Source organism: Lacerta agilis, chromosome 11 (genome assembly GCF_009819535.1).
Source record: "Lacerta agilis isolate rLacAgi1 chromosome 11, rLacAgi1.pri, whole genome shotgun sequence".
Lineage (NCBI taxonomy): Eukaryota > Metazoa > Chordata > Lepidosauria > Squamata > Lacertidae > Lacerta > Lacerta agilis.
The window spans coordinates 18,807,710-18,820,894 of NC_046322.1; the positions used below are offsets into that span (position 1 = coordinate 18,807,710).

General features: G+C 46.0%; 1 protein-coding gene across 1 annotated transcript; it reads left to right on the forward strand.

Annotated features, from left to right (window-relative positions):
* Positions 1–4,180: 4,180 nt before the first annotated feature.
* On the forward strand, positions 4,181–11,610 carry NIM1K (NIM1 serine/threonine protein kinase). Its single transcript, XM_033164168.1, has 3 exons — positions 4,181–5,284; positions 9,758–10,026; positions 10,772–11,610. Exons 1-3 carry the CDS (start codon positions 4,996–4,998, stop codon positions 11,519–11,521), a joined length of 1,308 nt encoding a protein of 435 aa, XP_033020059.1. The 5' UTR covers positions 4,181–4,995; the 3' UTR covers positions 11,522–11,610.
* The last annotated feature ends 1,575 nt before the right edge of the window (positions 11,611–13,185 follow it).

Below are 13,185 nucleotides of genomic sequence, written 5' to 3' on the forward strand. Positions count from 1 at the left end.
AGACTTCAGAGAAGTGTGACTAGCCCAAGGTCACCCAGCAGCTGCATGTGGAGGAGTGGAGACACGAACCCGGTTCCCCAGATTACGAGTCTACCGCTCTTAACCACTACACCACACTGGCTCAGGATGAAGGCACAGCTGGGCAAGGCCTTCATCCTGAGCTGTGTATGAGGCCGCTTCCCATGTCTCCCTGCTTCAGATCTTAAACCAATGCAGCAGACAAAGACATGGGAGGCGAGCTGTGTCTGAAATCTCAGTCGCACAGCATGGCCTGCAGTTTTAGAAGTTGCCATTGTCAAATAAACTGCTGCACGATCTTTTGTTAGGAGCTCAGGCGTGTGTTTGGGTTACGTAACGGTGAGAACGAATGCTGCCCTGCCCGTGATGTGCCCTTTTCACAATTGTACATGGCATGTGCAGCGGGATTAACATCAAGTGGTGAAGCAGAAACACAAAAATAGAATCTGAATAATGACTGTGCCGGCGGGCAGAACCGTCTCCTCCTCTGCTATATCCATCTGCCACTGTTGTCCTAAGCTGCACTGCCTTTAAGCTGGTTCTGCTATTTCTGTCCCCTTCGCCACATATATAGAAAAGCCGGCGCTGAGTGTCTGGTTCTGCTTTGTCAGAAACCTTAGAGTCCCGAGCGTTTCAGAGTCTTAACAGTGATGCGGCAAATTTCATAAATAAAAGGCAGCAATAGTGGGATTGGCAGGACACATGATGCTGTCATAGCAGGCCTTACATAGCCTGGGAGTGGAGCAGGGATGGAGGGGAAAAGCAGATCGTCCATAAAGCCCTTACTTAGGCAGATTGTATTTGTCCGCATGCAATGACTATTCTGTTGAGATTGAGTCGGGGGATTTTCTGTCTGGATGCTGCTGTTCTGAAAATGGTTCCCAATTTGAAGAGAGATTGAGTATGTGTGTCTCTGTGCAAAACTCCACAAGGTTAAATCTGCTAGTGTTTCCAGATCTGCTTGTGTTTCCATACCAGGGGTGCAAACTTGAATAAAATACTGTGGAGGGCAGGTAAGCCCTGTCCCGCATAATCGATCACATGACAGAGCTCACCCCATACCATTTGAATGGCAGTGCCCAAATATTTTATGGGAGGGCCTCAGCCCCTAGGAATTGGCTCCTATGATCTGTACCCACCTATATACATGAACCTTCCGTGTCTGTTCACAGAAGAAGTATTGCTTCCTTTGCAGGAGACGAGGAGCCTTCCAGACTTGCCATTATTTTTGCGGGAGAGATCTATGCACGATGAAAGTGGATTAAAGCGCTCTGTTGCCCTAGTGCAACAAATCCTCTTAAAAAAAAAACCCAGACCTCTTGTGGTTAGGAAAGTGACAAGGAGATGCACTGAAAAGTGTGGGTAGATAAAAATATTAAGCGGAAGGCATGCAAGCACCCAAAAGCAAATGCGGAGTCTGCTCATTTGTCATATGACTGCCCTGTACACAAGAACGAATGCTCAGCGAAGGCCGGATCTATTTGAACCACTGTGTAAGCTTTGTGTGAACAATTCAGGATGAATGGTGAATAAACAGGTTGTCTGGAGACCCATGTCACAGTATAGGTGTTGGATACACCAAAGAATAACAGGGGGGTTAGGAGGGGCCTCTTCCAATCCAAACTCTCAGGCAGGTGGCTGAGGTGTCTTTTGAAGCAAGGTGGAGACATTATTGGTGGGAGTAACCTTTTGGAAAATGCCTCATTTGTTACTCTCCCAGATTTAATTAAGGACCTCTGCTTGCATTTGGTAGGGTAAGGGTTCTGTGGAGTTAATTTAGCTCTTTGTACTTAGGTAATGCAGGGGTTCATTCTCGCCAGAGTGGTGCATGCTCTAGTTATCTCTCGCTTGGATTACTGCAATGCGCTCTATGTGGGGCTACCTTTGAAGGTGACCCGGACACTACAATTAATCCAGAATGCGGCAGCTAGATTGGTGACTGGGAGCGGCCGCCGAGACCACATAACACCAGTCTTGAAAGACCTACATTGGCTCCCAGTACGTTTCCGAGCACAATTCAAAGTGTTGGTGCTGACCTTTAAAGCCCTAAATGGCCTCGGTCCAGTATACCTGAAGGAGCATCTCCACCCCCATCATTCAGCCCGGACATTGAGATCCAGTGCCAAGGGCCTTCTGGCTGTTCCCTCACTGCAAGAAGCCAAGTTACAGGGAACCAGGCAGAGGGCCTTCTCGTTAGTGGCACCCGCCCTGTGGAACACCGTCCCACCAGATGTCAAAGAGAAAAACAACTACCAGACTTTTAGAAGACATCTGAAAGCAGCCCAGTCTAGGGAAGCTTTTAATGTTTAATAGATTGTTGTATTTTAACATTCTGTTGGAAGCCGCCCAGAGTGGCCGGGAAAACCCAGCCAGAGGGGCAGGGTATAAATAATAAATTATTATTATTATTAAATCGGTTCTTGAGCAGCAGGAAGATTCCTAGTGAAACAGCTACTGTGGAGAGGATATTTAAGCAGAATCACAGGAGGGATGCTTTGTTTGACCCACTGTGGCTTTCTCCCGATTCCTTGCAGTGGAACCACTCTCATTGCTCAGAACAAAGCCAACATAAATACTTCATTCACCTTGGGAAATGTGGAGGCTGCCTTATATGAATTCAGCGCTGTCCAGCTCAGCATTATCCACACTGACTGGCAGCTGCTCTCCAGGGTTTCAGGCAGGGGATCTGCCCAGCCTTGCCTGGAGATGCCAGGGATTGATCCTGGGGCCTTATGCATGCGAAAGCAGATGTTCTGCCCCTGAGCTATGGCCTTTTCCCCATGCAGAATTGCAGTTCATCTGAGCTCCTTGGTAACATGAGATGAGCTGCTCGGTCTTTGCAGTGGAATCTTTAACATGCTTTGTTTAGATCTTTGCATTGCTGTTACCTTTGCTAACTGTATGTGTAGGATTGATCTGGGCTCATAACATTGTCTCCTGGTGTGCTATTTACTATAGCCAAATATATAAGCTTTGCTCAGAGAAACCCACCAAATGAGCTAAGTAGGCTACATTAGCATACATGGCTAAGGGTTAAACTGCCAAGGGTTGCCCATGCCTAAGGGTAACACATTTTTACAAATAAACCCCAAACTAAAGCCCCACTAAAAAGGGAGAGGCTGGAAAGAAGAGAAAGAGGGAAAGAGATGGGTGGCACCCCATAACTGTTCTGCGAACACATTCTAGACCTGAGAGTCGGCAGGGGAGAGTGGTTGAAGTTCTTCAAGTGAGCAGAAGGTTTGGTGCTCATTTACAGACAAAAGAAACAAGTAAAAATGAGCAGTTGGTCTGGAGGAGTGAAGGTCATGCTCAGGAGTGGGGAGACGGGACCTGTGGCCATCCAGATGTTGCTGAACTCCCAAATCCCATTGCCATTAGCCATTACTTCCTGGGGCTGCTGGGAGTTGGCGTTCAGCAACATCTGGCAGGCCAAAGATACCTTACCCTGGGTCTAGCGCAGGAACTGGTTATGATCTGTGGCCCTCCAGATGTTGCTGGACTACAACTCCAATCATCCAAGGCCATGCTGCCTGTGGCTGGTGGGTGTTGTGGTCAACAACAACAACAACTGGAGGGACACAGATTATAGCCACCCCTGGAATAGGAGCATATTTTGGAAACGAGGCTTGAAAGATGCCGTGGCGCAAGGCCACAGAGATTGTAACTCGGTAGGTAAGTGTCTGGAAAATAGGAATGCTAAGGTAGTTAAGAAGTTAAGCAAGCACAGCTGAAAGATTTCTAGGGCCAGGCTCTGTACACATCTGAATCTCACGAAGAAGCAGCGACTGAGCTGCTGAAAGGATTATTTAATGGGTTATGTAAAGCTATCTCCCTGCCCTTGCGAAAGGGAAGAGAGCACAGCAGCTCTGTTCCTCCAGCAGACGCTTGCCGATATGGGCTGGCTGGGGGATGCTGATGATCCACAGCTAGGCTTGCAACCTCTTGATGCCTGGTTAAGGGGAGGAAGGAGAGAGTGAGCAAGTTCCCTGATTACTTGGAGTAGTGCTAAAGTGCAGAATGCAACTGGTGATTATTTCTAAAACAGCAGAGGGAGAAAGCGACTGCTCAGCGGGAACAGTCGGAACCATTAAGCAAAGGCTTTAACTGATTTTTATTCTGTTGCACCTCCCTCCTCTTAGGAGCACATTACATCTATGAGAAGACTCGAGCCTTCAAAGAAGGAGGGGTGAAGTGACTGCAGCTCGTTAATCCTTCGCTGTGACTTCCTTGCTACTGAAGAAAGGGCGGTGTTTTCATCGCCCGTCTTCCTCTTCTTTCAGCATACAGCCTTCACCTTCACCCTCCAGTGCCAGCCTTCCAGCAACAATGGCAACGCCAAAGAGCACAGGTGTGTCATTTGCAGCAGGGATCCGAGGAAGCACCCCGACACTTCAAAGCTGGAGCAGAAGTGTTGCTGGCTAAAGAACTTAGCGATGAAAGAATCACAGCTTTCGGCTCTTGAACTGGGACCTGAATCAAGGAGGGAGGATCTGATCATCTCCTGCCTCATGAGGTCAGCTGTTCAAAGGGACCTGGACATATTCAAAGAAGCAGCAGCAGGCGTCCGAGTCAAGCACTTTGTTTGTATGCCTGGAGAGAGAGTATGAGAAAAGGATGCCCTTGTATTTTGCACAGCACTCCTTGCTTTTGTGATGTAGAGTTTACACCTTTAATTGCAGATCTTTCATTAAGCCTGCAGATTGTGACCCTTCGGCACCCTTGTTGAAGTGGCTGCTTAAATGTGGATACAAGTTGGATCTTCGCTTCCTAAGTTTTATTTGGAGGAAATGGAGTGATGCATTTGCTGGAAGAAAAATGCCGTGAATAAAACTTAGTGCCGAGCCCGATGTCTTGGAGCTCTCTCTAGCTTTCTGTTTTAAATGGCCACGGGCTCTGTCATGTCTACATCCGTGTTGCCGAGATCTTCCCGCAGAGCAGCTCCCTAAAGCCGATGGATACGTGATCGCCCCCTGGACTATGACCACAGGATATGCGAATGGCGGTCTAGGGAGCCACCGGTATGTTAGATGGAATCGGGAAGACAGTGCGGAGGACTATACAAAGAGCGAGGTCTACGCAGAGGATGAGCAGGGCAGGCAGCGCCGCTTGACGCCTTTGGAGAAACTGACTCTGGATATGTCCCAGGATGAAAAGGTGGTTAAAGAGTTAACTCTGGGGAAGAGGATTGGGTTTTACCGCATCAGAGGGGAAATAGGGAGTGGGAACTTCTCCCAAGTGAAGCTTGGAATCCATGCTCTGACCAAAGGTAGGCTCTGCGGTGTGTGGAACAAGCGGTTGTGTGGGGTTGTGTAGAGATATATATACAAGGTGTTTCCAGATGGGTGTTTGTGGGATTGGTGCATCAGACACATGTAAGGGTTTTTTTGGGGGGGGCATTCCTACAGCATCGACGTGCCATTGACATCCATATGCCAGGCTATATATATCCCTCTCCCTTTTAATTTCATCCAGATTTCTCCTTTTCCGAGGAAAATCCAGTGAGTTAAAAAAAGAAAATAGCAACCTGTTTGCAACATCTCATTGATCGGTTTGGAAATTCAGCTACTGTCTGGAAGCACCCATAGAACAGATACTAAGTGGGGCAGTGGGTGGATGCACCGTGTAATATGCCATCCCTTGCGTAAGCATTGAAGGCAATGACCTGAGCTGGCCTCTCCTTGTTCATGCTCGTGTACCAGCTGCCTCGCATGCCAAGATCAGAGAGTTAAAGTGAGTTCACTGAGCATTTGAGTGTGTTCTGAACACCCTCTTGGGACATAGAACAGCTAAGATGGGAGACTTCCCCTCCTCCTACTCCCCTACCTGTTTTCCAGGACATGTCGTTTTTGTCAAGAATGACTATTCCATTCAGTATTCATAATTATACCAAAGAGTGTTGGTTATTTTAGAACAGGACTGGGCAGCCCCTTTAGAAGTTTATGCCAGTTTTCCCTAGGAGCGTGGGTGGGAGAAATTAGGAGCTTTAAGCTGGTGGTGGACAAGGGCAGAGCCCCAGTGGGCAGGGCTGAAGCCAGAAGTGGGTTGGAACAGCCCTCCTGTCCTCCTCTCCTTCCCCTTCATCATGCATTCATTCTGTCCTGCATCCCATCCCCACTGCTCCCACTAACCAACTTTCTTTCCGTTTCTAGATCACAGGCCAAGCATTATAGAAATGAGTACCATCTGCTGATGGTACTATAAATCTGGGTGGGAAACCTGTGGCCTTTCAGATGCTGTTGTTGGACTACAACTCCCATCATTCCCTGACCACTGGCCATGGTGACTGGGGTTGATGGGAGCCAGAGTCCAACGACAACGTCCAGCTCTGTGATTTATATGGTTTTTATCTGCATAAGTGCCTTCCTCCTCCCAGAATTTGGATGCGAGTACTATTATCAGTTGTTCTTTATCCCAAACGTGCCTCGGGGGTCTTCTGACTCTGCTGTATGTGTTATCTGCCGTGCTGAGTCACACTGAAGCTCTTTAGCGTTTATATTTTTGCCAATGTGTGTGTCACTTTCTCTGTATTTGCAATTCCTGCTGTTACCATGTTCGTGTGCCTGTAGAGGTCAGGAAGTCTCTCCTTGTTCACGTCAGATTAATTGAAACCCCCCACTCCCCCATCCCATCCCATGGACCCAGACCTTCTCCTCCTGGGGACTGGATTCATGGGGCAATGGCAACAAAAGGAAGAGTGTGGGTTTGCTTTATACAGCAAGGATTAAAGAGAGCACTTGAGCATTTCAAAACGGGAGCTGAGGTGTTGCCAGCAGAAGAATGTAGTGATGGAAATTCCAGCTCAATTGCTGAATTATAATTAAATGAACTTGTAATCATTGCAGTATTATTTCTTAAGAGCAGAGCAGGGTGTGGGTGGGTGAACTAACTGTGCAATGTTAGCAGTTACAACAGTAGGATATACAGGGGAAATTTACCTGGTGAAAGGAACGCTGAGGTTTGCAGCCTGTTGTCCTGTTGGAAATATGATAAATTATTTGCTGGTACAGCCATACCTTAGAAGTTGAACGGAATCCGTTCCGGAAGTCCATTTGACTTCCAAAACGTTCGAAAACCAAATCACAGCTTCTGATTGGCTGCAGGAGCTTCATAAACCACGGAAGCCCCTTCAGATGTTCTGGTTCCAAAAGAATGCTTGCAAACCGGAACAATCGCTTCCGGGTTTGCAGAGTTTGGGAGCCAAAACGTCCGAGTTCCAGGGCATTCAAGATCCAAGGTACAACTGTATAGACTTCAGTCCTGGAAGTAATGCAGTTCATGACTTCCAACGGGCTACTCCAGAGAGTGTGTTTTTCACATCTGGCTTCTTGGGGTTTCAGATGACTCGTGGGGTCATCCGGAGCTTTGGAGTATGTTGTCAGTAATATGCTGATGACACACAGCTCTGCTTCTTCTTTAAATCCTGAAGGTGTAGCAGTGGATGTGCTGGACCGTTGTCTTACCTTGGTAATGGACTGAGAGCCAGCAAACTGAAGCTCAATCCAGACTACAGAGACACTGTTAGTGAATGGTTCCCTAGACCATATGGATGGGAGGTTGCCTGATCTTGATGGGGTTACACTCCTGAAGGAGCGGGTATGCAACTTGGGGGTACTTCTGGATCTTTTGCTGTTGCTTGAGAGTCAGGTGGCTTCAGTGGCAAGGAGTGCCTTCCATCAGTTTCGGCTGGTGGCCCAGCTGTGCCCCTATCTGGACAGGGATAGACTAATTTATGTTGTCTGTGCTCTAGTAACCTCTATGTTAGATTACTGCAATGTGTTATATGTAGGGCTGCCTCCGAAGATGGTTCGGAAACTTTTGCTGGTGCGGTTGGTTTGAGGGTATTACACTGGCTGCCAATAAATTTCCGGGCCCAATTCAAAGTGCTGGTTTTGATCTATAAAGCTCGGGACTGCAGTACCTCAAAGACCACCTCTCCCCATATGAACCGATCCAGACCCTGCAATTATCACCTGAGGCCCACGAGTGTTCTGGAGGGTGGGAACATGAGAAGGGGCCTTTTCTGCAGTGGCTCCCCATTTGTGGAATGCTCTCCCCAGGGAGGCTTGCCTGGTGCTTTTTGTTACATATCTTTAGGCACCAGGCAAAAAAGTTTCTCTGTAACCAAGGCTTTGGTTGATTAACATTCTATGGCTTCTTAAATGTTTGTGGGAGGGGGTTATTGGTTTGCTTTTGTTCTATTATGCATTTTGTGTTCTCAGTTTGTATTTTTATGTAGTAAACTGCCCTGTGATCTTTGGATAAAGGGTGGCGTGCTAATTTAACAAATAATAGTAGTAAGAGGGAATCCTGTATCTCTCTGCTAAAAAACCGTATCAATAACTGAAGCTCCACTCGTGTGCATGCCTGAATTCTGTGTTCCTGCATGTGCAACAAAAGAACATCCTAGTATTTGGCTCCTTTTCCAGAGGATACCTGGTGTGCCAATTGCAAGCTGTGTTTCAAACGGTTGCATCAGCAGCTAGGATTAGAGAGACTCCTGTCACAGACAAGGTTATAGCAACCTTTCCTTCTAAAAGTGTCTGGCTAGCTGGATTCTCAGGATGACCTGATCTTTCCTCCCTAAACTTCTTGAAACGCAGTGCAAAATCAAGGCTGCAGAAGCAAAATGTGGTGAGGGGAGATCTGGGCCATGGATGAAGTGCAAAATCTGATTTGTTACAACACAACACAACACAACACAGTTCTGTTACAAACAATGTGGAGCCTATATTCAGTTCAAGTTCCTTTATTATTGTATTAAGTCATGTTTAAATACAGCTGCCTCATCACATCAAAAAATAAAACAAATAGTGGAATGCAGATCCCTTTTGGCCTGTGACGCAGAGAGGCTGCTTAAGGTCCCTTACAGTTGTGCATATGTGGAGTCCAAGGCCTGCTAGAGGATTTGATGGCTGCTCTGCATGGTTCTTGCCATATTGAGCAAAGTTTCAGTTTCAGTTTCAGAGCCTGGTTAGTATGCTTAAATTTCTCACACTAGTCCTCACAACCCCTGGGGGAAACTGCTCTTTAGTGCTCAATCGTAGCAAACGGCAATTCAGGTTTTCTCCAGATTAACATTTGCTCAGATTTAGAGCTAAAGAGTGGGTTTTCTTGGGGGGAAGGGAGTGGGGACGAGCCCCTAAACTGAGCATGGAAGAAACCTAATTATCTGCATGGCACCAGAGGCACAAACCACTTCACTGTAATGTGGTAATGTGAACATCCCCTTGGGCACTGAAGACCTGCTGCCAGTTAATTTACTGGGCTAGATGAACAACTGTGCTGACCCAGTATACTTCTATTTATTATAAACATTTCTAAAGCACCCTTCATCCAGACCGAACCCAGGGTGTTGTGCAATAAAAAAATAAGCCTACGTTCCTCCTCTTATAATAGGTAAGTACATTACATCCATGCCAACTGTTAAGGGAATTTTGTTTTAAGATGTAATTATACAAGATGTAGCAGAGGAAAGCAGAGGGAGGGGACATAGCTCAGTGGCAAAGCAGAAGCTTCCACCTCAAGTCCCAGATTTAGCTTCTGCTATTTCCAGTTAAAAGGATCTTAGGTAGCTCGATGGGAAGGCCATCTGCCTGAGGCTCTGACGATCTCCTGCAAGTTGCAACAGATAGTATTGAGCTTGCTGGATCAAGGCTGTTCATGTGACTTTTCTTCCTTTCTTAAGCATGGTATCAGTTGCCCTTACTAACCCTATGAAATCATACCACTGTCATTCCAGAAAAGGTAGCCATTAAGATTTTGGACAAGACGAAATTAGACCAGAAGACGCAGAGATTACTGTCCCGCGAGATTTCCAGCATGGAGAAGTTGCACCACCCAAACATCATCAGGCTTTATGAGGTCATGGAGACACTCTCCAAGCTGCACCTGGTGATGGAATATGCCAGCGGAGGGGAGCTATTTGCAAAAATCACGACGGAGGGGAAATTATTGGAAGTGGAGAGTAAGCACATCTTCTCCCAGATTGTGTCTGCTCTTAAACACATGGTAAAGTTCATTATTTTGGTCCCTTCAGCAGCTCTGCATTTCCCTGTGCGTGTCTCGCTTTAAAGAGAAGCAGGATTAGTTTGAGATATCCACCAGTCTCGTGTTAGGAGCAATAAAAGAATATTATGTCCACATGGCAAGTGGCTCCAGCTTAGTGTGCCTGCGCATGAACAAACATTTGCTTTGGGTGCTTTTCTGCAGCTTGAGGCACGATGTGGCTACCATGGGAGTGCAAGCAGTTTGTGTGTCTGTACAAGCTCTGCTGTAATGTGTTCAAGGGCTATTTAACAGCTCTGATTTTTCAGGCTTATAGCCAGAAATGTTGTGATGAGGATCCTGTGTGTGTGGGAATTCATTACAGAATAGGAAGAACACACAGGTGGCTTGATAAACAGCTCTTAACTGCTTAATTGTATTAACATTTAGAGGGCAACTGGGCAGAATGCTGCCTGTGTTCTTTTCTGCACATCTCCACAAACACAATGGCTAGAAAATTACTAGGATGGTGGGGGGGCAGGGGAAGAAGGGTTAAATGAAAGCTAAACATTCAGGGAGGGGCTTGGAATAGCTTTCAGTGGTCCATACCTTCCTTTGCCTCTCCTGCGGCTACAGCCCTGCTGGTGGTTTTGTACAAAAGACTAGCTAAAATATACTTCGCTTTTAAAAGACTTCCACGTTCGCATTTGCAGCACAATGGAAAACATTTATGAAAGCTGAACATTAATTTTTATTCTTTGTTCTGCAGCATGAGCACAACATAATTCACCGGGACCTGAAAGCTGAAAACGTATTTTACACCAGTAACACCTGTGTGAAAGTGGGGGATTTTGGATTCAGCACGGTAAGTAAGAAAGAGGAAACACTGAACACTTTTTGTGGCTCCCCTCCTTACGCTGCCCCAGAGCTCTTCAGGGATGAAAGCTACATTGGGGCATATGTGGATATCTGGGCACTCGGAATTCTTCTGTATTTTATGACGACTGGGATGATGCCCTTTCGAGCAGACACAGTGGGCAAACTAAAGAAGACTATTCTTGAGGGGATGTATGTCCTGCCACCGTTCCTCTCGGAACCTTGCCAGAAGCTGATTCAGGGAATCCTGCAGCCAGTACCACCGGAACGCTATTCCATTGAGTACATTATGAACAGCGAATGGATGAAAGGAGTGGAGTATCCGAAGCCCCTGGAACCTTTCAAACTGGATCCAAAGTACTTGTCGGGGAGTGGAACACTCGGAGAGGAAGACGCCGAAGTGAAAAAAATCTTGAACAATTTGGGGGTCACGGAGGAGCACATTCAGAATAACCGCGGGAGATATTCCCACAGCTCAGTAACTGGGATCTACCGAATTATTTTGCACAGGGTGCAAAAGAAAAGGGCCGTGGAAGCGGTTCATATAATCAGTCAACCAGAATTCAGGGAGCAAGAGTCAAAGAAAGAGCAGTCTACCTATCGTGGCCTCAAACACTCATCTAAGCTCTGTTTGATTTTATAAAAAATGCAGCTGTCTTGGTATTTGTCTGCTACCAGTCAGCTCTTGTTCTCAGCATTTTTGTAATTTTGAATTAAATTAAAAAAAAGATGCCTTAAAATGCCTTGTGTAAGATGCATATTCAAGAGTAGACTAGTGAAGTATATTATTTGAGGGCTGTTGAGTTTTTAAGCTCAGCTGCAAGTAATTGGCCTGTAAAATCAGGATAAACGATAAATGTGCAATGCAATTCCATTATATGTTTAAAGTCACATCGTGTTTAGTGGGGGTTTATTCCCACTCCCAAGTACATGAATAATTTTAAGTATAGTTATCATGCAGCAAGTCCCAGAGTGACTTCTGAGTAAGCATGCTTAGAATTGTGGCTCAGGCTGCTGTCTAGACAGCATGTTAAGGTCTGTTAATATAGGTGAACTCTTGCCTCCAGCCCTGCCTCACATGCATTGAGGAGTGTGGGAATCCTTTAGAAGGTCTTCCTAGTTATGTTCGGATTATAAGTAATGATAATAGTTAACACTATTATTAAATTTATTACCTGCCCTTCACTAGTAGGTCCCAGGATAAGTTACAACTATTTAAATTTCAGCATTAAAAACAGGGCAGGTCCTGAAAATACACATCTGCAGGCACCTACTGAATAGCACACATAAATAATATTTTACCCACTGTTTTTCTCCTCCTCCCATTTCTGTAACATTGTGATCTTGCTTTTTTAAGGTTCAGCGATGAGCCCTAAAGAGAAATCGTACAATTCTAGAATTGGAAGGGACTGCAAGGGTCATCTAAGTCCAACCCCCCTGCAGTGCAGGAAATATTGAGGTTCACCCTGTTCCCTTCTAATCCCTGCAGGGAAAGTCTTGAATGTGGAGGCCACTGCCAAATCATCTGCTTAATCAGATCTGCCCTCTGGGCAGCCACAGTTCATCCTCCTTGGTTTGGATAAAAAGCATAACTACACCAACATGGGCAGTTCAGATAGCTCAGTGTTTATTTTGCAAGGCACCTGCTTCATTGCTTTTGAGGTTTATAAACGTTAGATTTGGTGCTGCTGTTCTTAGCCTGTCCATTGCCTGCAATGGACTTGATACATCACCAGCATGTGAACAAAACCAAGCTTGGGATCCTCTCCTTTGTTTTATATAGCCACAGCACTTAGGTTTGATTTACACCACTTTTTTGTCCTAAGTAATTTGCTTTAAAAAAAACAAACTACAGAGCCCCAAAACACTGCGTCTTGTAACTTATGCATTAGTTCAGAAGTATTCCAAAGCAAAATAAAAACAGGACAATTGTGTAAGTTTAGTGTAAACACAATGTATTTTACAAGCCAGGAGCTGTCTTTCCCTTTGCTTCCAGTTCATCCAGGCCCACCCAATATACTTGCAATGGCCAAAGCACTTACACTACAGCAAGTGTTTGATAATAAACAGGACCATTCTAGAGCAGAACAACTTGCAGGCTGAAGACACCCCTCACAAGCCCTGTATATGCCCAGCCAGGTTCTCAACACATACCGTCCCCGTCCCCCCCAAGTCTCTGGCAGGCATCCCACATAGGTCAATTTCTTCAAGCACCTGGCAAGCCATCATACATAGCTGGTGAGCAGTGTTCAACTCAATGGGTCACAAGTTGTGCGTGCCTATTCTAAGGTAAGTGCTTTGAGGATT